The sequence below is a fragment of the Pongo abelii genome, chromosome 19 (genome assembly GCF_028885655.2).
Source record: "Pongo abelii isolate AG06213 chromosome 19, NHGRI_mPonAbe1-v2.0_pri, whole genome shotgun sequence".
Lineage (NCBI taxonomy): Eukaryota > Metazoa > Chordata > Mammalia > Primates > Hominidae > Pongo > Pongo abelii.
The window spans coordinates 19,485,371-19,508,466 of NC_072004.2; the positions used below are offsets into that span (position 1 = coordinate 19,485,371).

At 54.7% G+C, this 23,096-nt stretch overlaps 2 protein-coding genes and 1 pseudogene across 2 annotated transcripts; all 3 read left to right on the top strand.

Moving 5' to 3' along the window:
• The first annotated feature begins 4 nt into the window (after positions 1-4).
• Positions 5-10,907, top strand: LOC129054716 (dynein axonemal heavy chain 1-like). The gene is made up of 12 exons (XM_054546153.2): positions 5-335; positions 979-1,714; positions 3,207-3,585; positions 5,041-5,132; positions 5,317-5,471; positions 7,319-7,595; positions 8,417-8,611; positions 8,702-8,821; positions 9,062-9,220; positions 9,303-9,406; positions 10,530-10,670; positions 10,813-10,907. Exons 3-11 carry the CDS (start codon positions 3,408-3,410, stop codon positions 10,540-10,542), a joined length of 1,293 nt encoding a protein of 430 aa, XP_054402128.1. The 5' UTR covers positions 5-335; positions 979-1,714; positions 3,207-3,407; the 3' UTR covers positions 10,543-10,670; positions 10,813-10,907.
• On the top strand, positions 10,813-13,694 carry LOC103892787 (serine/threonine-protein phosphatase 2A 56 kDa regulatory subunit gamma isoform-like; annotated as a pseudogene).
• A 3,217-nt stretch (positions 13,695-16,911) lies between these two features.
• Positions 16,912-21,109, top strand: LOC129054722 (dynein axonemal heavy chain 1-like). Its single transcript, XM_054546156.2, has 4 exons — positions 16,912-17,342; positions 18,471-18,701; positions 20,213-20,409; positions 20,894-21,109. Exons 1-4 carry the CDS (start codon positions 17,010-17,012, stop codon positions 20,901-20,903), a joined length of 771 nt encoding a protein of 256 aa, XP_054402131.1. The 5' UTR covers positions 16,912-17,009; the 3' UTR covers positions 20,904-21,109.
• Positions 21,110-23,096: the final 1,987 nt, after the last annotated feature.

Below are 23,096 nucleotides of genomic sequence, written 5' to 3' on the forward strand. Positions count from 1 at the left end.
CCTGAGACGGGCCTTGAAGGATGGTGGAGGGGACAGAAGGGGGTAATAGGCATCAGGGCTTGGTCCTGAGGGCATTGGGGTGGGGAGTGGCAGTGGGTTGAAGACTGAGCTGATGGAGATTGCCCCTGAGGGCTTCCTCCCAAGTGGAGTTGGAGGGGGCCCTCAGAGGGAGGTGCCCAGGTTGGGCTCTGAACACATGTGCCCCATCCAATGTTCCGGCCTCACTCAGTGCTGGGGCCTGGACCTGCTTCGACAAGTTCAATTGCATCGACATCGAGATGCTGTCTGTGGTGGCACAGCAGATCACCACCGTCCAGAAGGCGCAGCAGCAGCGGGTGAGCCTGGGGGCCCCACCTTACTCCCTCAGATCTGCCATTCTCACGCCACCTTACTGCTCCCCATTGCAGGCTGAGAAGCCAGGTGCTAGGGTCCGCCCTGGGTCCAGCCTCTCTTGTCCCAGGGGGCACACCCTCACCCCAGTCTGTGGGCAGCTCCCAGGCCAAGCTGCGAGGGATGAAGTGGTCGCCTCCTCATTACATCCTGACCTTTATGGAAAGCCCCAGGCATTGGTCCTCTCTCTAGCCATGTGCAGGGCGGCCAGGGACCGTGTTCTGGGGACAGGAACTGAGAGGCTTGCAGTTACCCCCTCCCCCACTTCCCCTAGTCAGGCTGAGCTTGCCTGGGGCTGGGGAATTGGGGGCGGAGCGAGTGGGAAGCAGGAGATGTGGAGACCTCCAAGGGCCTGAAGCCAGGAGCTGGGAGGCCGTGGGTAGCCACTGGGGCCTGAGGTTTCAGGCCAGATCCTGAGAGAGGGTACAACCCATGATCAGGGGTCCAGGCCTGGCCTACCAGCTACAGCCAGGACAGGGGCATCAACAGGGGACAATGGGCCCACTCAGAGGAGGGGACAAGGCTGGGCACCCTAGTCCCAGGCAAGTCAGCCTCTCCCCACTGCAGGTGGAACGCTTCATGTTTGAGGGTGTGGAGATCCCACTGGTGCCATCCTGCGCAGTGTTTATCACCATGAACCCAGGCTACGCTGGCCGCATGGAGCTGCCTGACAATCTGAAGGCAAGTGCAGGCCCAGAGTGGCCCAGGAAGCACCAGAGCTCTAGCCTGAGTTCAGAGATGCTAAGTCACTTATGCAAGGACACAGTTGCTTGGACTCCAGGGACTGTGATTCCCTATGGCAGTGTCCTAGCCATGGAGGGGAGGCCTCAGGGCCTCAGACTTGTCCTCAAGGCATAGGAGAAGTCAGGCTGCCTATGGATGTGGTATGGAGGGGGAATCTTATGAGACCTGTTCACCCTGGACCTTCAGGAGAAACAGGAAAACAGGAGCCAAGAGGGGCATCTCCTGGGAGTCATGTGGGGTCAAGTTTGGATCAACACAATGGAACCACTCTAATGGCAGAGCTACCAGCCTCAGGGGAGTGAAAGCCTCAGCTGTGGCAGGCTTGGTGCAGCAGGGAGTCCCAGCGCATTAGGGAGGAGGGCCGGATGAAGCTGGGGGTGCTCTGGGGATGAGTTCTGTCTGCTGTTCACATGTGCACTGTGTGTCCCAGGTGCTCTTCCAACCTGTGGCCATGATGGTTCCAGATTATGCCATGATCGCTGAGATCTGTCTCTATTCCTTTGGCTTTAATGAGGCCAGTGTGCTGGCTAAGAAGATCACAACCACCTTCAAGCTGTCTTCTGAGCAGCTCAGCTCCCAGGTGCGGTCCTGCCCTGATGGGGTTCCAGGGTCTGAGAATTTCTGCCTGCTCCCAGCCTCCAGGGCATCTGCTGACGGCTGGGCTCTATGCCCAGTGCTTTACAGGCATTACATTGTGGGCTTCTCCCAGCAATCCTTGGAGATAGGAGTTACATGCCCATTTGTCAGCTGAGGACACTGAGGTCTTAGGTAGTTAAAGGTCTGGCCAGGCTCATGCAGTACACAGCAGCGCTGGAGCAGGAGCCAGGAACAGACGCCCATGTAGCTAGTTCAGGTGCAAGGGCCTTGACCATTAGGGCACCAACAGCTTCAGTACCCCAGGCTGGGGAGCAAGTGCACCTGGGCCTTGTGGGGACCAGAGCAGGACAGCCAGGCCCTCCGAGCCTCCCAGCACCACCATCCTTCCACTCAGCTTGCTGAGCCCAGATTCCAAGGACAGATGGGGCGGCCCAGGCACCAGTGCTGGTGGATGAGCTTTCCTGTTCAGCTTGGTTCCCAAACAGGCCCCCACTTTGCAGCAGCAGAGACGAGTCCCACCTCTGGGCTGACATGTTAGCAACTTAGTTTGTCTTCCATCATGATTTCAGAAAAAAATCCCTGGTGTCACCCTAATGGGCCTTCTCTGGGTCACCTGCTCATCCATAAACACCAATCACTGTGGCAAGGGGTAATCAGTACTACCTTTGGCCAGATGTAGTCCACCAAAATCTATGAGCTAGAAGAGATGCAGCCTGTTACCAGGAAAAGCAGTGGCAGTTCATCACAGTGCACTCCTGGGTGCTGGCGCTCCGACACACCCTTCTTTCCAAAATGCTCCCCACCCCCAATCAGAGCAACTATCCCACATGGTTTTGGAAATGCACTCAACTCTTTCCAAGTAGAAATGACCCAAAGTCAAGCCCAGCCTCTTCATGCAGCTCCAAGTCCAAGATTTCTGGAACATATGCTAGTCTATGGGTTGGGTCTAGATGGAGCCCTCTTGGTTGGGCACCATGGGGCAGAATGATTAATTTAACTATTTCCAACACACTTACCATGTAATGAAGAGAAACAGGCTGGGGGAAAAACCACGGTGGTGTGGCCAAAAGATGGGTCTGGAGAAATGTTATGGGAGAATGTTAGAAGGAAGCTCAAGGGCCATCAAGGCCAAGCTGATTGTTACACAGATGGGAAACTCCTTCATTCACTTTTCCAGCGCAGCTAGAGTGCCCTCCTGCCCCTGGCCATGTGCTGGGACAGTGACCAAAGGATGCAGGATGGGTATTGGATAAAGGAGGGGGCTATCAGGACAGTAAAGTACAGGGTGCCCAGGGAGCCCAAAGAAGGTGCACCTGCCCAGGCTGGGCATGTAGGAGGTCCCAGCAGGTCTGCAAGGGAAGTGCTGTGAGCCAGTGATGAGACTTGGCCAGCTGCCAGGTGGAAGGCAGAGTATTCCAGGCAGAAGCCTCGGAGAGGAACAGTGCTCACCCATGCCTCCTTCTGTATGGTGACAGGATCACTGTGACTTTGGGATGAGAGCCGTGAAGACTGTGATCTTGGCTGCTGGGAACCTCAAGCGAGAAAACCCCAGTGTGAATGAGGTGAACTCCACCCAGCAAGGCTCCAGGAGTGGAACTCTGGGAGGGCTCCTGGGCAGCTGGAGGGCAGCTGGCCCACCGCCCTGAAGGCTCAGCCAGCACCCGCTGCAGGAGCTGATGTGCCTCCAGGCCATCTGTGACATGAACGTGCCCAAGTTCTTGCAGGAGGACCTCAAGCTCTTCTCTGGGATCGTGTCCGATCTGTTTCCCACCATCAAGGAGGACACGGACTACGGCATCCTGGACGAGGCCATCCGGGAGGCCTGCAGGAACAGCAACCTGAAGGATGTGGAGGGTGAGCCTCAGGCCCTGAGTGTTCATGGAGGGGCTGGCCCTGGCCACCTTGGAGTCCAGGTCAGGGAGACAGAGACAGGACAGTCCAGCCCAGCCCCAGGGGCCCTCACACCTGGCCAAGTGTGCTGCAGGCCAGGGCTCTCAGCCGAGCAATCCAGAGGCAGGGCAGATGTCCCAGCCCAGTCTCCACCAAAACCCACCTGGTGGTGGGGAAGCAGGCGTTGTCCCCTTCATGGGCCATCCTTCCCCTGTGGGCTGAGAGCCCTGGGCTCCTCTTGGGCCTTGCTTCATCAGGGCCTGGCCCTTGCTGGGGTGTGACTGGAGCTTCAAGGCCATATTCCTTGCACCCCAGCCCACCTCACCACAGCCACCACTCACCTCTTCCAGAGGCCTCTTGGCTCCACCCCATTAGCGGGACTTGCCCACGTTCCTTGTTGAGTGACACCCCTGGCGTCATTGCCCTAAAGAAAGAACATTTGGGCTCTTCCTTCACTGACTTGTTGCAAAGGCCACCATGTGTCTGGGAGGGCTGGGGGGACACTGCCCTCAAATAGGCTCCCTCTCATCCCGAACCCTCGCCCCTCATAGTAGGAAGAGGGTCTCAGTTTATCCCCAGCTGGTCACCCCCTCCAGCGGGTCCTTTGGTGGGGCTGCGGGAGGAGCTCCTCCGGGAAGCCATGGCCAGTCGCCCTGGCCACACAGGGCCCTTCTCGGGACCCCGGGCAGTTGATGTGCTCCTGCTCAGCCCTGCAAGGCCTCTCCCAGGTGCCCTCCATTGCGCTTCAATTCCACGTGCAGCTCGAATGCTTCCTCCTCTGGTCACCTCCTGCACCCCCGACCCCAGCAGCCTTGTTGAATGAAGCCTCAAACTCTTCTCTCCCTCACAGCCTTAGGTCACGTTTGCAGTCCCTGGCTAATTGGGCCCTATCCCTTTGGCAGGAACCCCTGGACCTGCAGGGCCACAGCCACCACCACCCTTCTTGGGCCAAAGTGAGGCATTTATTCCCTACCCCCGTGGGCCTGGCTCTGCCTGCTGGCAGCTGTCTCTATAGCTCCCAACTGACTCTAGGATCTTGTCTCTAGGAGTTTGCTCATAGGAGTCAGCACTTACTTGGGGTGGTGCTCTCAGCAGGCTGGGGCTGAAGTTGGGGCCTGTGACAGCTGACACTGAGCAAGCTGGTGATGGCTGACCACCTGACCAACAGCTGTGAAGGAATGGTGGTCACAGTGGAAAGAATGGCTGGCATTTACACAGTTTCTACTCTGTGCCAAGTTCTGTGCTTAGGGCTTCACCTGCCCCTGCCTATGATGTAGGTGCTACCACCATCCTCATTTTATAGATGAGGAAATGGAGGCTCAGGGAGTGCAGTGACTCACCCAAGGTCACACAGGCTAGTGGTGTGGCCAGGACCCAAGCCCATGCTCTGACCCTTGGGCCCCATGCCATGTCCCCCAGGCTTCCTGACCAAGTGCATCCAGCTCTACGAGACCACGGTGGTGCGACACGGCCTCATGCTCGTCGGGCCCACAGGCTTCGGCAAGAGTACTGTAAGCAGAGCCAAGCTTGGCAGCCAGTATCTGGATAGTGGGCCTGTGGGGGGGTGCAGCTTCAATAGGGGTTGGCCTCCATTTGTGCCCCTTGGCATAGAATACCCCTCCCCCTCCCCATGGCCCCCAGCCCACTCCAGCCCTGCTCTCTGGGAGCCTCACTCTCAGGCGGTCCGTCTCCCAGTGTTACAGAGTCCTGGCAGCTGCCATGACGTCACTGAAAGGGCAGCCATCCATCAGTGGTGGCATGTACGAGGCTGTCAAGTACTATGTGCTGAAGCCCAAGTCCATCACGATCGGCCAGCTGTACGGGGAGTTTGACCTTCTCACCCATGAGTGGTGAGTGACCCCCCAGCCTCGCCAGTGATGCCCTGCTCCCAGACCTCTGGAGACTGTGGGCCGCGGTCACCCCTCCCTCCGTTAGCCCAGGGGAAGGCCGGGCTCTGCAGCCCAATGCCTGGTATTCTATTCTCCATTCTACTTCCTCACTGAGTGACCCTCCTCACCCCCCAGGCCATGGTTCCCTCATCTGTAAAGTGGGGACAATAATGGCACCATGCTTAGGGTAAGGCAAGAATGACTTAACACGCTTAGGGCCTCTGCAGTATCTGGCCATTGTCATGACCTGAGAGAAGCTGGTGGGCCCTCTCCGGGCCCCTGCTCCCAGGCCGGGGCGTGCATTTTAGGGGAAGTGCACTGAGATGGGAGAAGGGCAGCTGGACGGAGACTGCTGAGACATTGGCCCCTCAGGGGCTTTTCTCTAAGACTATTCTGTTTCTCCAGACAAGAGTCTCCAGTTCTCTGCTGGGGGTGTCTGCTTGGCTTCAGTGTTCTGGGAACCCTGTAGGGGATGGTCAATGGGGAGGGACCGTTGCCTTCCACAACGTGAACCTGTACTGCTTCCCCTATTTCTGGTGAAGATTCTCCCCCATACCCACTCCAGTCTCTTATGTAGGTAGGTGTGGGGGCTGGGGGTCAGACCAGAAAAAAGTCTCATTTAAGAAAAAAGTTATTCAATGATACTTTTTTTTTTTTTTTGAGATGTAGTTTCGCTCTTGTTGCCCAGGCTGGAGTGCAATGGCGCCATCTCAGCTCACTGCAACCTCTGCCTCCTGGTTCAAGCGATTCTCCTGCCTCAGTCTCCTGAGGAGCTGGGATTACAGGCATGTGCCACCATGCCCAGCTAATTTTGTATTTTTAGTAAAGACGAGATTTCACCATGTTGGTCAGGCTGGCCTCGAACTCCCTGCCTCAGGTGATCTGCCCGCCTCGGCCTCCCAAAGTGCTGGGATTACAGGCGTGAGCCACTGCACCCGGCCCTCAATGATAGTTTTTAAAGCATGCTGAGGAAGAATGTATTCAGGAGCATGGCAGGCACAGGGACCATTGCACTGGGGCCTTATAGTTAAGGGAAGAGACTGGGCTCTGAATACAGCGTGGGCCAGTGGGAATCTATAGCCAAGGGGCAGGGTGAGCATCAGTGGGTGGAAAATCCAGAGGAAACATCAGTGGTGAGGGGGATTCTGGCTGAACCAACCTAACAGGATTCCAACTGAAGACAGGCCTCAGGGTAACCAGACATCGCCTGGGGGTGGTGCAGGGAAGGAGCCTCAAGAGTGATCAGATATCAAGGGTTCTGGCTAAACAGACTTAGCAGGGTTCTTTACTGAAACTGGATTTTACAAGGACGTGCATATATGAGCACCTAGGAGAAGGTTCCGGAGCCTAAGACTGGACCAAGCACAGCATCTTTGTCAGCCCTACCAGCCCCTTCCCTGGTGCATGCTGCCTCTGAGGTCTGAGCCCCCTGGGTTCTGAGGCAAGACCTGGCCACTTCTCACCAGGCTGCTTTCTCTGCCCTGTCATTTACCCTCCTCCATCCTTGTCCATTGTCTTCCAGAGCTGCACTGCCTCCATCTCTGCTATTGCCTCCTCCCCTGCTCCCTTTTTCCTGTTGGGATTTCACCTTTAATGGGGCTTCAGCAGGGCAGGGACATAAGCACATGTTTTCATTACACCATGTGACACCAAAAAGTCCCACTTTTCCTATTATAATTTTTAAAAGAACAAAGAGATCAAAGGAAAACGTAAAGTAGAGCCCGCCCACCCAGGCTTCCCTGGGAGCCAGCTGTGCTCGAAGCACCGCCTCCCTGATGTCTCCAGCCCTCTCCTCCCTGGCGCTGCAGGACAGACAGGATTTTCCCCTCGCTCATCCGGGCGGAGGCCATCACCTCTGACACCAACAAGAAGTGGTACATGTTCGATGGGCCGGTGGACACCATCTGGATTGAGAACATGAACACGGTGCTGGATGACAACAAGAAGCTGTGCCTCAGCTCTGCGGAGATCATCAAGCTCACGGAAGTGCACCCACCTGTCCATCTGCCCACTCTTCTCCAAGGCTGGGTGGGCCTGGAAGCTGGCCAAACTCTGTCCCTTCACCCCTTTCTCTCAGGGCCATGGGTAAATCTCAGGCTGTCACCGTGACTCAGCAAGAGCCCTCCTGCTAGCAGGAGCTTAGGCTCATCTCCTAGTGCCCCTCCCTGGCCTGAGCTCCCACACCTCAGGGTGTCCCACACAGTTGCTCAGAACACCCTTTACACAGACCCTTTTGCTGTTGTGCTCTGAGCCCACCAGGATGCCTGTCCCACTGCTCCCCGGCTGATGCTGCCTCTTGCCTCCCAGGCCCACTTTCAGCCATGTTGCCCCAGTCAGGTCAGGTGAGGTCAGGTGTGCACCTGGCCCTGGCAGTGTGCCCGGGGTCTGGGAGATGGATGGCATAGACACCACAGGGACCTGCCTGGTGCGTGAGGAGCAGTTGTCAGAGAAAGAGGGATATGGCCTGGGCACAAGAGCAGCTCACGGGTCTACACTGAGTCCAGCTCTTGAATCCTTCTAAAAGCAAATACCTGGCAGTCATTGTGGACCTGTGTCTATGTGCACAGGAGTGGAGGGCTCTGGAGCAAAATACATAGTTCCCATCAGATGTCCCCAGGCCTCCAGGGACCCCAAAATGCCCTGACCCCAGTCTGGCCAGCTAACCTCAGGAATCTCCTGACTTGGGGTCCTCCTCAGAGCTCCAGGGAGAGCCACATTATCAGCTGAGGACCCAGCGGTTCCTGCATCCCACCCAGCACTGCCCCTGCCCCACAGCCTGCCCACACCACCCACTTACAGGATGTGCAGCCCCTCCCCGCAGCCCTGCAGCCCTGCAGCCCTGCAGCCCTTTCTCCAGGACTGGGGACTGGCAGCCAGCCCACTCATGTGGTTCGTCTTGGCACCAGGTAATGACCATGATGCTCGAGGTGCAAGACCTGGCAGTGGCTTCACCAGCTACGGTCTCCCGCTGTGGCATGCTGTACCTGGAGCCCAGCATCCTGGGGCTCATACACTTCATTGAGTGCTGGCTGAGGAAGCTGCCCCCCTTGCTGAAGCCCTACGAGGAGCATTTCAAGGCCCTCTTTGTCAGCTTCCTGGAGGTGAGTGAGGCCACAGGTATGTCTGACCCTGGTAGGGCAGCAGGGCACTGTGGCTGCCAGCCATGAGAACTGGGTGCCTGCTCCCTACAGGAATCCATCTTCTTCATTCGGTCCTCAGTGAAGGAGGTGATCGCTTCAACCAACTGCAACCTGACCATGAACCTCCTCAAGCTGGTGGACTGCTTCTTCAAGCCCTTTCTACCTAGAGAGGTACAGCCCTGAGAGTGGGGCTAGATGCACCTGGTCCCTCTCTGCACACTGCTGTCCTTGCTCTCCAGGGCCTGAAAGAGAGAATCGGACTGGTGCAACATGGGTCACGAGACCACCTGTCCAACTGGCTGTAGAGAAACAAAGCTGTGTAGCAGAGGTCAAGACATGCCCCTGCCCCACTTCCTCAGGCCGCTTGATACTGTTCCTGTCTCAGCATGATACTGTTCCCTTCATCCCCAGGGCCTAAAGAAAATACCCTCTGAAAAGCTGAGTCGCATTGTAGAGTTGATCGAGCCCTGGTTCATCTTCTCCCTGATCTGGAGCGTGGGTGCCACTGGGGACAGCAGTGGCCGCACCAGCTTCAGCCACTGGCTAAGGCTCAAGATGGAGAATGAACAGGTGAGAGCCGGCGGCCCCCAGGGACAAGGAGCCTCAGTCCTACCAGGCCTCACAGCCTGCTTCTCCACCTGGTTCCCGGCAGCTGACTCTGCTTTTCCCAGAAGAGAGGCTGGTGTTCGATTACAGGCTGGAGGACGCGGGCATCAGTGGCACCAATGACAATGAGGATGAAGAGGAGGAATACAGGCAGGTGGCTGCAGGCCCTCCCCAGAGACTGCACAGGGAGGGACCACTGGGTGGCTGCTGTTCCTGCAATGAATTATGGCCACACAGGGAGCGGTCACATTGATGGCCACCAGGTCTCAGGAGGGGGTTATTTGCATCATCTCATGAATCCTCTTGGCCCTGTAGAGTGGTTATTACTGTGCTTATTTTCTAGATGTGGCAGAACTGTACTTGAACCTGGGGCTGGGCTAAGAGGGGAGACGTTCGAGTACCTTCCTTTCCAGCCATACACACTGCCTCTTCCACATTGATGCGGAGCCCAGGGACTGGCCACCTCAGTTCCACTTAAAACCCCATTTCCCCAGAGACTGGTCTCCCCAGGGCTGGGGGGCAAGCTTTTGAAGCCTGCTTCAGTGTCCTCATCGCTACTGTCAGCTAGCATGGGCTCCAGGAGCCCACTCTCATCCCAAGGTCAAGACCCCAGCCCAGGAGGACAGAGGTGGGAAGGTGTCTGCAGAGACCTGTCCATTACTGTGCAGGGTCCTGCTGGGGGCTCCTAAGGCACATTTGGGTCTAACATTTAGGACTGTGCTCAGTGGGATGCATTGGTTTGGCCATAGTGATCCCCCAATCAGGGGATGTCTGTAAGCTGGATCAGGGCTGCTGTGAGTGAAAGGATTTGTGCAAGCAGGGACAATGTTGGGAAGACTAGACCCAGTGGCCTCTCAGCTTCCAGCTGACACCAGTGTCCATGGTTCTGGTCCCCACATTTCTTGGGTAGCCTGAAACTAAACAGCAAACACCTTTGCATTCTGGGTTGTTCAATTCTTGGAGCATCTCCTTTCTGCAGAGACTCAGGGCCTGGCAGTCCTTAGGGAGCCCCCAACCTGGGCAGGTAGAGCCCTCCTATTCAGTTGTGCTCAGAGTTCCCATTCTTGGCTGTTTGTGCTGGGAGTCCTACTCCCCATGCAGAAAGCAGGGCACAGGACTTTCCGTTTCCTCCGGAAGCAGCCCTGCACCTGGACCCGCTTGCCAAAGCCCAGCCTTACAGCTCCTGGCCCTTCTGCACTTGGCCATGGGGCCGCAGCCAGGAGTGGGGCAGGGAGGGGTTCCAGGCCCACCGCTGAGCCACCTATGATTCCAGGTTGCCTGGGTGAAGTGGATGGACTTCTCAGCTCCATTCACCATGGTACCAGACACCAACTACTGTAACATCATTGTGCCCACCATGGACACCGTGCAGACGTCCCATTTACTGGACATGCTGCTCACCAACAAGAAGCCCGTGAGCGCCCCCCAGGCCCTGCCTCCACTGTCCCCAAGGCCTATATTGGGGGTTGACCAGCCTCCCACACGGATAAGGGGGCAGCTCCTCCTGTGCACCAGGCCCACCGCGTGCTCCTTCTGTGCCATCCCCGCTCTGCCAGGTGCTGTGCATTGGGCCAACAGGCACGGGGAAGACGCCCACCATCTCTGACAAGCTCCTCAAGAACCTGGCACTGGATTACATCAGCCACTTCCTCGCACTTCAGCCAACCAGACCCAGGACCTCATTGACAGCAAGCTGGACAAGAGGCAGGGCACCCCTCCCACCTTCCTCACCCCTGCATCCCCCCAGCCTGGCCAACCCAGCTGCTGTCCCACCTCTCCACCAAATTATGCTCCTGGGTTTGCCAGAAACCTCCCAGGGGGAGCTGACAGCCCCCCAAGGGGCCCAGGGTTCCCTCACAGGCAGCTCCAGAGCCTTCCCTGTATCAAAAATTCCTACAGAGCCAGTCAGCGTGTGGGTGCTTGCCCTGGATGGACCCTTGGATAGGGCCCTGGGTCGGCCCTTGGATAGGGCCCTGGGTCTGTCTGTGAGAAGCCTGTTGTCCATCTGCCTGGGAGGCGAGACTCACTTTGAGGGAGCTCAGACTCAAGTCAGCCTGTCCCAGCTATCCCAGGGCACTCAGAACAAGGATGAGGGTGGGTCAAGACGTCTAGCAATTTGGAGGAAGCTGAAATTTAGCAAGGGCTTTCCAGAGGCAAAGCTGCCACCGCGTCGCCCCTGGATTCTCAGAGGACCTTGTGCCTGTGGGTGCTGGGCTCACACAGCCTCTCCCCTCAGGCGGAAGGGTGTGTTTGGACCACCTCTGGGGTGCAACTTTATCTTCTTCATCGATGACCTGAACATGTCGGCCCTGGAGACATACACGGCCACCCATCGAGCTGTTGCACCAGTGGATGCACCAAGGCGGCTGGTACGACCGCAAGATCATTGGTGAGTGTGGCTGGCCTGGCTCGCAGGGCAAGGGCTAGGCGTGCTGTGCAGGGGCACAGGAGGCGCAGCACTGAAGGCCTACAATACTTTAAGGCACCCACAAAAATGTTTTAATTTCTCTTAAAATTAAAGGGGAGGAGGGGGGCCGGCCCGGGGAGGGGCAGAGAGACGCCGCCGCCGCGGCCTCTGGAAGCCTGGAAAAGGGGAATCGAGAGCAAGCGAAAGACTCAGTCCCCAGGCGGTGGCGGCAGTGGCCGCGGGAGCGTGACGGCCGGGGCGGGGGTGCTGCTGCTGCAGGGGCAGGCGGCGGCAAGGGGGGCGGCGGCCCGCTCCAGCCATGCTGAATAAAACAAGAAGGAGAAAGAATCACCAAAAGCAGGGAAGAGTGGAAAAAGTTCAAAAGAAGGACAAGACACAGTACAATCAGAGCAAATTTCCGTCAAGAAAAACAGCCGTGTTGCTGTCCCATCTACAGTGTCTGCTAAAATAAAAGTACTGTCTCTCAGCCCATAGTGAAGAAAGACACGGCAAAATTTTTCAAGGTTTTAGCGCAAGCAATAATAGAGAACTTCAAAAACTACCATCCTTAAAAGATGTTCCTCCTGCTGATCAAGAGAAGCTTTTTATCCAGAAGTTATGTCAGTGTTGCGTCTTTTTTGACTTTGTTTCTGATCCACTAAGTGACCTAAAGTGGAAGGAAATAAAACGAGCTGCTTTAAATGAAATGGTAGAACATATCACCCATAATTGGAATGTGATCACAGAGCTATTTACCCAGAAGTAGTCCATATGTTTGCAGTTAACATGTTTCGAACATTACCACCTTCCTCCAATCCTACGGGAGCAGAATTTGACCCAGAGGAAGATGAACCAACGTTAGAAGCAGCCTGGCTTCATCTACAATTGTTTATGAATCTTTCTTAAGATTTTTAGAGTCTCCAGATTTCCAACCTAATATAGCGAAGAAATATATTGATCAGAAGTTTGTATTGCAGCTTTTAAAGCTCTTTGACAGTGAAGATCCTCGGGAGAGAGATTTTCTTAAAACCACCCTTCACAGAATCTATGAGAAATTCCTAGGCTTGAGAGCTTACATCAGAAAACAGATAATATATTTTATAGGTTTATTTATGAAACAGATCATCATAATGGCATAGGAGAGTTACTGGAAATATTGGGAAGTATAATTAATGGATTTGCCTTACCACTAAAAGAAGAACACAAGATTTTCTTATTGAAAGTGTTACTACCTTTGCACAAAGTGAAATCTCTTTGAGTGTCTACCACCCCCAGCTGGCATACTGTGGAGTGCAGTTTTTAGAAAAGGATAGCACCCCTACAGAACCAGTGGTGATGGCACTTCTCAAATACTGGCCAAAGACTCACAGTCCAAAAGAAGTAATGTTCTTAAATGAATTAGAAGCCATTTTAGATGTCATTGAACCATCAGAATTTGTGAAGACCATGGAGCCCCTCTTCCAGCAGTTGGCCAAACGTGTCTCCAGCCCACAGTTCCAGGTGGCAGAGCGAGCTCTCTATTACTGGAATAATGAATACATCATGAGTTTAATCAGTGACAATGCAGCAAAGATTCTGCCCATCATGTTTCCTTCCTTGTACCACAATTCAAAGACCCATTGGAACAAGATAATACATGGTTTGATATACAATGCCCTGAAGCTGTTCATGGAGATGAACCAAAAGCTATCTGATGACTGTACACAACAGTTTAAGGCAGAGAAACTAAAAGAGAAGCTAAAAATGAAAGTACGGGAAGAAGCATGGGTTAAAATAGAAAATCTAGCCAAAGCCAATCCCCAGGTACTGAAAAAGAGAGTAATATGAAAACGTCCAGGGTTATGTGAAATGTTTTTATAAGATAAGAATATGTCTTCATCATGAGAGGGGGGAGGGGGCTCGATTTCACTAACATTGTATATGAAAATGTCTGCAATAAAAAGTAATTTTGAACTTTGTAAAAAAAAAGTTAAAGGAGAGGAGGATGAATTTTTAGGGCAAAGAAAAATTTTCCTGTGTAATATTGATGTATTTGTCTTTATTCCAATACTATTCTAAAGTATAATTCTGAATTTTTGTATGGAGAAGGGGCCACAAAGGTCATGATGCAGCCCTGGCCAGGGCCCTTCCTGACTTCCTGCCCCTACTCCAGGCACCTTCAAGAACCTAGTGGACATCAACTTTGTCTGTGCCATGGGTCCCCCGGGTGGAGGCAGGAACACCGTCACCCCGCGGCTGATGCATCACTTCAACTACCTGTCTTTCACTGAGATGGACAAGGTCAGCAAGAAACACATCTTCTCCACCATCCTGGGCAACTGGATGGGTGAATATTGGTGTGGGTGAGCATGGACAAAGGCAGAAGCCCAGGCCAGGGAGCCACACCAAGGGCAGCTGGGTGGCCACCAGAAAGGGTGGAGTGGCCAAACCATGACCGCAACCCTGGCTTCACCTCTCACTCAGCTGTGTGACCTTTGGCAGCTTATGAATCTCTCTGAGCCTGTTTCTTCATCTGTACCTACCATTCCAGATCGTGAGGGTTAAGTATGATATTGCATGTAGAGCACCTAGCATGAAGCCTGGCACGTGGTGATTGCTGGATGTGTGATACACACAGATATGCACTCACTCACATACATACATACATATACATTAGTACTTGCCCAGAAACTCTGGGAGAGGCATGTTACTTTTGTAAATCAGGAAAAGCCACAAGATAAGATGGACGGAGTGTCTCTGAGCCTTTATGGGGTTTGGGGAAAAGCTTACCCCAAGATGCTGTTTCCCCCACCATCTCACCTGGCCAGGGTGAGCAGCAAGAGGTCCACCTAACCCTGAGCCCAGTGTTTCTCCCTCCATCCTCTAGACGGACTCCTTGGAGAAAAAAGCTACCGGGAGCCTGTGCGTAAGTGTGGGCCTGGGTGGGAATGGGGCACTGGTTCCAGGAGGAGCTCTGGGCTCTGGTTGGGTGTGTTGAGGCTGGGACCAGGCGCCGTGGTGAACCATCCTCAGGTTCATGCAGGGACCTTGGGCCACTGGGTGCCAGAGTGAAGGTTGACACAGGCACTGGCTGCCCCATAGGCTCATTCACCCATTCTTAGAGTCAGCCAGCCCTTCCATGCCTGCGTTAGTGTCCAGCTGATGATAGATGCAAATTAAATGCAAAATGAATGCATGAATAAGGGAATCCAACAAACTCTCACCCTGTGTGAAGAATCAGAACTCCAGGGAGCAGGTGTGCACAGGAAAGCCAGGAGTGGTTTGTGCGGGGCAGGCATTGTGGTGAATCTGCCCATCATCGCGGCAAGGCGGCTGACCACTGCAGTCCCTGTCCTTGCCCAGGCCTGCCTCCTCCCCCTGCCTTCAGCTGAAAGAGGCTGTCGGTAGACAGCTCCCTTTTGGGTCTGCACCCACCTGCTTACCTGCACCCTGCCTTCCCTCCTGTGGCTGGGAACTGACTGCTGCTCCACAGCAAAGCCCAGCCTCCTCCTGGGCCTGCCTGGGAATGTGGCTCCCCTCTTCCCCACCGACACCAGTACTCCCTTTGCCACTGGGCCTTCCACAAACAAGCCCCATTCTCCATCTTAACCACCAAATGCAAAACAGCCTCCCTGGGCCCCCTTCCCACCTGCCCCAGCCCACGGCTGAGTAAAACTCCAAAGCATTGTCTTTCCCGCTGCACCTGCCCTCCCCTCCCACTTTCCTGTGAATGCCCCCCTCACCCTCTGAGAGTGTTCTTGTCACCAGTTGCCTTCTGTGGCCAGACCAGCGGTCAGCCCTCGTCCTCGCCTTCCCAGGGGTCAGTAGTGCTGACCGGCAGATGTCCCTTTCCTGCCATAGGCTTCTCTCAGGCCTCCCCCATCCCTAGCTGCCCATTCTCAGATGGACTGGGGCTTGGTCTCCAGCCTCTTCTCCCTCCAACCACACTCTCCTGAGACAGTCCCAGCCCGCCTCTGACGGGGAAAACCATCTTTGTGCTGGCAACTCCCAAGTCTACCTCCTCAGCCCAGACCTCTTCCCTGAATGCCTGATTCCACATCTCCCCTGGGATATCTACAGGGTATCTCAGGCCAAACCTGTCCAGAGCCAAACTCCCGAGTGCCCCGGTCCCCGCACTCTTCTCATCTCAGGCGATGGCAGCTCCATCCTTCCAGGTGCTCCAGGCAAGGAGTCTTGGCGCCATCGTCCATCCCCGCTTCCCTCACCCCACAGCTCACCTGTCAGGAGGCCCCATAGGTTCTCCCTTGAGAACCCATCCCTATTGGCTACTACTGCTCACCACCCTGTCCTCGCCCACCCGGCCAGTGCTGTAGCCCCGCCATGGTCTCCTGGTGGCTGCCTTCACCTGCCTAAGATCTATCTTCCGCTTGGGCCCACAGGGACCCATGAAATCATTCCAACAGGCCACATTCCTCCTCTGTCACCCATCACATCCAGGCAAGAGCCCGGGTCCTGACAGTGGTAGGCAAAGCTGTCCTCAGTTTGCCCTGCCTTGTCCTCTGATCTCACCGCCTCCTGCTCACCCCCTTGTTGCTGGTCCTTAACATGCCAGGCCTGCTCCCACCTCCAGGCCTTTGCCCTTGCTGTCCCCTCTGCCTGAGACAATTTTTCTCCAGTTATGTGCAAGCTTGCATCTCACTTCTCTGCTTGACTGTCCCCTTCCTCAGTGAGGCCTCCCCCAGTGTTCCGTAAAATCGCCCCCAAGCCCATCTCTGGCCCTCCCTGGGCCCCTCTCCTGCTGCAGAGCTGCCCGTAGCCCTTGCCACCTGTTTGCTGTCTTTGTTACTTGCTAATCCACTCATTGTCATCCTTACAAGAATGTCAGCTTGAGGGCAAGGAGTGTGTCTGTTTGGGTCACTCTGTGCCCAGTGCCTGTGTCAACAGACAAGCCCCTCTCCCGCCCTTTCTTTCCATTTTTTCCACTTCTCCGCCAAGTTTCCACTGACAGAATTTGGGTTCCCAGAACAGAATTGGATAGTTTTCAAAGAACAGGCCTATAGGTGTGTGAGTGGTGAAAATGCAGGCTGAGGGGTGGGCAGCCCCGAAGTGGGCGGTGAACCCTCAAGGTTGGGGGTGTGCTCCTGGCCTCCCCACACCCAACCTTAGGCATCTTGAGGCCTACGTGGACCATGAGACCCTCCCCACGTGTGGCTCAGAGGTGGAATGTTCAGGTCTGTGCACAGCCCCCATAGGAAAAGGCAGTAATGGCCCCACCCAGCACTGACCCCACGAGCACCCCCAATTCCATGAAGAGTCCCAGTGCTCTGACAGGCCATGTCAGCATAAAGATATAAGGGAGTGCAGAGCAGGAGATTCTTCACCTCCCCCAAGCTGGGGGCATCCGAGATGGGGCCAAAGTGTACGTGGAATCCAAGCCTGAAGGCTGAGGAAGGGGCTTGGTGGGAGGGCACAGCACAGCAAAGGCAAGGAAATCAGGACCTGCAGAGGTGGCAGAGGGAGCTCCTGGCATGTGACCCAGGCCACTCTCCTATTCCCCCAGCTGGGGCCCCCCACATTGCCCACTTCATGGAGCCCCTTATGGAAGCCACCATCATGGTGTATGCCACCATCACCTCCCAGCTGCTGCCCACTCCAGCCAAGTCCCACTACACCTTCAACCTGAGGGACCTCTCCAAGGTCTTCCAAGGCATGCTCATGGCTGACCCGGCCAAGGTCGAGGTGAGGACCGGGCAGGCACCCTCCCCAATGCCGACACTGCTCTCCCCATCCTCCCCAGCCCCACCAATTTCAGGCCTTCCTGCCCAAACAGGCCCTGAGTGGGGCTTCCTGGAACATGGAGGTGCCAGGCCCTCCAGAGCCCAGCCTTGGTGCAGCTGAGCCCAGTCTTGTTGGTTGAACCCACACCTGGAATGGTGGCTGAGACAGGGATCACATAAGAGAGCCAGGGCAAGATGAGGGAGAAAGAGGGCTTCTGGTGTGGGCCCTGCATGTGAGAATGCTTGAGGGACAGTGAGCAGGGTGCCCTCTGGGAACCAAAAACACCCATGTGGAAGGAGGAGGAAGTATAGCAGGGAGCCAGGTGTCAGGGGCACTGGCAGGGGTGGGGGCAGGCGCTAGGCATGATGGGAGGCCAGCATGGAGCTTCAATTTGTTCTGAGGGTGTAATGAGCAGCCATGTGGGTGGGTGGGGGACAGACCTGCACTTTGGAATGGGACTGAGCGGCCAGTGTGTGTGTAGCCCAGGCTAAGGAGATGGGGTGAGCAGGACAGAAGCTGACCCTGGCCTTGTAGCCACGTCTGTAGCCAACAAAGTCTACAGAAAAGGCTGGGAGCTTCTGGAGGGCAGTCCTGCCACCCAGGGAGATGCAGGGAAACTGGGACAGAGGCGGCAGCAGAGATGGAGAGAGGGAGCAGGTTCAGAGGAGATTGGTGGGTCATGTCAGTGTGGGTTGGTGGGTGGTTAGATGTGGGGTGTTGGGAAGGTGTTAGGAGCATCAAGCATCCCTCCCAGGTTTGGGGTTAGGGGAGCCACAGGAGGCTAAAAGGTGGAAGTGAGGTGCTTGTGACAAGCTAGCAGAGCCAGACACCCAGAGGGCACTTGGCCAGCTGGACTCAGAGCTGAGGCATGAGGAGGCCCAGGCAGCACTGTGCAATCCACCCCATCCTCAGCCAGCCAGCAGTTGCACTTGCCAGCAGCCCCCACACACTGTCCCTGGGCCATGGTGGGAGAGCCAGGCTCCAGTCAGGGTCCCAGGAATTGGGGCCCACCCTCCCTTGCCTGGTGGTTTGAGAGATAGCTGAGGGCTCGGGGGCCAAGGACAGGCACCGATGCTGGGGCTACCACAGGACCAAGTGCAGCTGCTGCAACTGTGGTATCACGAGAACTGCCGCGTGTTCCGGGACCGACTGGTGAATGAGAAGGACCGCAGCTGGTTCAACCAGCTCCTCAAGCGCTGCATGGAGCAGTGGGAAGTGACCTTCAACAAGGTCTGCCCCTTCCAGCCCATTCTTTACGGGGACTTCATGTCACCAGGCTCCGATGTAAAGTCCTACAAGTTCATCACCAGTGAGAGTAAGGTGAGGGGCCCAGGCAGGCACCCTACCCCTGGTGGAGTCCTCTTCAATCTGCCTCCCTGGGGCCCAGGCCCCTTGCAGTCACCACTAACAGACCACCACACTATAACCAGGGGGCCAGTATGCAGGGTAAGAAGGCCAGCTCCAGGAGATTCCCGGCATGCCCTTGCTCTCTCTGGGTACCGGTTTCTTTGCTTGTCTCTTGAGAACCAGCTTGTGGTCCAGCTGAGATGGACCCTAGACACAGGGGCAATCATCCCTCCACAGGGGGCGGGGGGCAGGGCCTGGGGCCATGGGTCTCAGTCAGGACCCCAGGGAGGCAGGGAAGAGGCCTCACTTGGCCCCAGTGTTGCATGGCTGAAGCAGGCCTCCTGACAGTTTCTCTCCACACGCATCCTCTCCTAATTCCCAGAGCTCCCACCAGGGTCCCAGGGTCAGCACACCCTGGTGAGCCCCAGAAGGAGCAGTCAGGGCTCTGACCCAACTCTTAGGCCTCCATGTGTCCCTATGTCAGGCTTAAGAAGCAGGGGGCCTGGCTTCTTAAGGCCCAGCATCCCCACCATGCACAGGAGGAACAGGGTATGCTGTGGCAGGTGAGCTCCCAGTCAGGGAGGGCCCCGGTACACGGTGTTCTGATCAGCCGAGCCCATGGCTGGAGTCGCCCCAAAAGTGGCAGCAAGCAAGTTCCTACAAGGGACTGCCCCCAAGCCATCCCTAGATTGGGCTGGTTGAGATTCCAAAGAAAGCAGCATTGAATTACAGGGTAATTAGTCCAGAGCATTTATTAGGGGAACTCACATACGGGAGAGAGCAGAGATGTTCTAGATCGGTATGTCTGCAACGAGGGAGTCATACGAGTTATGGAGTTCACATGAGGACTGAAGGAATTTGGGTGGGCTGGGGCTAGCTTCTATGTATTTAACAATATGCTTGATCCCTCCGTGGGTTTTGTTTTTGCTTTTGTTTTTGTTTGTGTGTGTGTATGTGACTGGGTCTTGCTCCGTCACCCAGGCTGGAGGGTAGTGGCACGAACTTGGCTTACTGCAGCCTCCACCTCATGGGCTCTATCAGTCATCCCACCTCAGCCTCCTGAGTAGCTGGGACCACAGGCACGCACCATCATGCCCAGCTAATTTTTATTTTTATTTTTATTTTTGGTAGAGGCAGAGTTTTGCCATGTTGCCCAGGCTGGTGTTGAACTCCTGGGCTCAAGTGATCCTCCCACCTTGGCTTCCCACAGTGCTGGGATTACAGGTGTGAGCCACCACGCTAGGTCAATCCCTCAGTGTTGTGAGCAACAATCTAAGCAAGTTTATCAGTGTTTGGGAATGTTCAGCTTGGGCTCGAGCCTGCAGGGGAAACATGCAGCTGGCTGGGTCACAGGGTGGTTTGGTCAAGGCACCTGTGCTTCTCAGTCAGGACAGAGAAGAAAGCGGGTGGGTGGGGGGGAGCAGTAAGAGAGACCCTTACAGTAAGAGAGACCCCACCTTCCCCATCCTTGCCTTGGTGCGCAGATGATGCAGGTGATCAAGGAGTACATAGAGGACTACAACCAGATCAACACGGCCAAGCTGAAGCTGGTCCTCTTCATGGACGCTATGAGCCACATCTGCCACATCAGCTGCACCCTACGCCAGGCGCTGGGCAATGCAGTCCTGCTGGGTGTGGGTGGCAGTGGCCTCAGCTCCCTCACACGGCTTGCCTCGCACATGTGAGGGCCTCTGGGGCGTGCTGGGCAGTGGGCGGCTGGGGCTAGCTGGTCGGTTTGACTGACCCATGCTTTTGCACAGTGGTAGAGGTCTCGGGCAGCCCTGAAGCAGGCCCGTGCAGCCCACAGGCTTCTGAAAAGACTAGTAGCAGGACCTGGGCTCCAGGGAGAGGCAGCACCAGTGCCCTGTGGTGCTGTGGGGAGGGAAGTGTAGTGCAGGCATCCCAGAGGGATTACTAGGGGAGGTGGCCAGGGCTGCTCTCAGAATCAGAGCTGGGAGGATGGAAGGGAAGGGCGTTTGAACTGAGGGAACAACTTGGGCAAAGGTCTGGAGGCAAAAAATCAGGTTCAGGTCCTGAAGGGTCTGCAGGTCTGCCCAGGATGGGAGCAGAACTCCAGGTGGTTGGGGTAGGGTGTGGTCACCCACCACCCTTCGGCATCTGGCCCCAAGCCCCTGGCATGCTTCAACCCAAACTTCTGCCTCCAGGGCTGAGTAGGAGTGCTTCCAGATTGAACTATCCAAGAACTACGGCAAATGCATCCAAGAACTATCCAAGAACTAAATATTAACAATATTTAGTTATTTGTACAATTATCTGTAGCTGCAAAACTATAAGTGCAGGCTTATCATCTTTCTGGAGAGATAGCAAGAGAAAGGTTAAGTTTATAAAATGCCTAAACAATAAAAACTATATTATTGAAGTAAAATGACTAAACAAGGGCTGGTTTTAATATCAACTAATTAGTAGCTTCCTGTTAGTAAGAACTGACTCTAAAATCAAGTAGACAAGAAAATGGTTGAGGAGGCTGACCAAATCCTATGCTATACTGCATGTGGAGTAACCATGTCACAGCAGTGATGCCATATTGCTTTTCTTTGATTGAATTGTGGCATCACAGATGAGAACCAAGGGACTAGATAGATCATAGATAGATAGGTATACACATACATGCAAACATTCATACTTATCTACATATGTAGATAGATACATTCATATATGGATGCATACACGGATAGAGAGATTTTTAAAAACTGCTGAACACAAATCCAGTGATCTATGAAACTGAAGGACAAATATGGTTATATAAATATGAGTCTTTCAATGAATTTTCAGTAGATATAGATCTTTTTGTGGCTGAAACAGAGGATCACTGTTGCCTTTCTTTTGTAAACACAGGTCTATGACTGACTAAAGCTATTACATGAAAACTGAACATTTCAGCAGGGTGGGGCGTCACCTCACTTGGGAAGCAAAAGGGGTCGGGGAACTCCCTCCCCTAGCCAAAGGAAGCCTTGAGAGACTGTGCCATGAGGAATGGTGCACTCTAGACCAGATACTACACTTTTCTCACAGTCTTCACAACCCACAGACCAGGAGATTCCCTCAGGTGCCTACGCCACCAGGGCCCTGGGTTTCAAGCATAAAATGGGTGGCTGTTTGGGCAGACACCGACTTAGCTGCAGGAGTTTTTTTTCATACCCCAGTGGTGCCTGGAATGCCAGTGAGATAGAAGCATTCACTCCTGTGGAAAGGGGGCTGAAGCCAGGGAGCCAAGTGGTCTAGCTCAGTGGATCCCATTGCCATGGAGCCCAGCAAACTAAGATCCAATGGCTTGAAATTCTCGCTGCCAGCACAGCAGTCTGAAGTCAACCTGAGATGCTAGAGTTTGCGGGGGAAGGAGCTTTCGCCATTACTGAGGCTTGAGTAGGCAGTTTTCCCCTGACAGTGCTAAGGAGGCTGGGAAGTTTGGATTGGGTGGAAATCATCACAGCACAGAAAAGTGGCTGTGGCCAGATTGCCTCTCTAGATTCCTCCTCTCTGGGCAGGGCATCTCTGAAAAAAAGGCAGAAGCCCCAATCAAGGGCTTATAAATAAAACCTTATCTCCCTGGGACAGAGCACCTGGGGGAAGGGGCAGCTGCGGGTGCAGCTTCAGCAGACTTAAACGTCCCTGCCTGCCAGCCCTGAAGAGAGCAGCAAATCTCCCAGCACAGCACTCGAGCTCTGCTAAGGGACAGACTGCCTCCTCACGTGAATCCCTGACCCCCATGCCTCCTGACTGGGAGACACCTCCCAGAAGGGGTTGACAGACACCTCATACAGGAGAGCTCTGGCTGGCATCTGGCAGGTGCCCCTCTGGGACGAAGCTTCCAGAGGAAGGAACAGGCAGCAATCTTTGCTGTTCTGCAGCCTCCGCTGGTGATACCCAGGCAAAAAATCTGGAGTGGACCTCCAGCAAACCCCAGCAGACCTGCAGCAGAGGGGCCTGACTGTTAGAAGGAAAACTAACAAGCAGAAAGGAATAGCATCAACATCAATAAAAAGGACGTCCACTCAGAAACCTCACTGGAAGGTCACCAACATCAAAGACCAAAGTAGATAAATCCATGAAGATGAGGAAAAACCAGTGTAAAAAACTGAAAATTCCAAAAACTAGAATACCTCTTCTCCTCCAAAAGATCACAACTTCTCGCCACCAAGGGAACAAAACTGGATGGAGAATGAATTTGACAAATTGACAGAAGTAGGCTTCAGACAAGTAATAACAAACTCCTCTGAGCTAAAGGAACATGTTCTAACCCAATGCAAGGAGGCTAAGAACCTCAAAAAAAGGTTAAAGGAATTGCTAACTAGAATAATCAGTTTAGAGAATAAAAATGACCTTATGGAGCTGAAAAACACAGCATGA

Excerpts from the sequence above, each read along its gene's own strand:
- LOC129054716 (XM_054546153.2), top strand. The coding sequence starts at position 3,408 with ATGTGCCTCCAGGCCATCTGTGACATGAACGTGCCCAAGTTCTTGCAG. Across the intron at positions 5,133-5,316 it reads CAGGCTTCGGCAAGAGTACT|TGTTACAGAGTCCTGGCAGC; the intron begins GTAAGCAGAGCC and ends TCCGTCTCCCAG. Across the intron at positions 8,612-8,701 it reads TCTTTGTCAGCTTCCTGGAG|GAATCCATCTTCTTCATTCG; the intron begins GTGAGTGAGGCC and ends TGCTCCCTACAG.
- LOC129054722 (XM_054546156.2), top strand. The coding sequence starts at position 17,010 with ATGGGGCCAAAGTGTACGTGGAATCCAAGCCTGAAGGCTGAGGAAGGG. Across the intron at positions 17,343-18,470 it reads CTGACCCGGCCAAGGTCGAG|GACCAAGTGCAGCTGCTGCA; the intron begins GTGAGGACCGGG and ends GGGCTACCACAG. Across the intron at positions 18,702-20,212 it reads TCATCACCAGTGAGAGTAAG|ATGATGCAGGTGATCAAGGA; the intron begins GTGAGGGGCCCA and ends CTTGGTGCGCAG.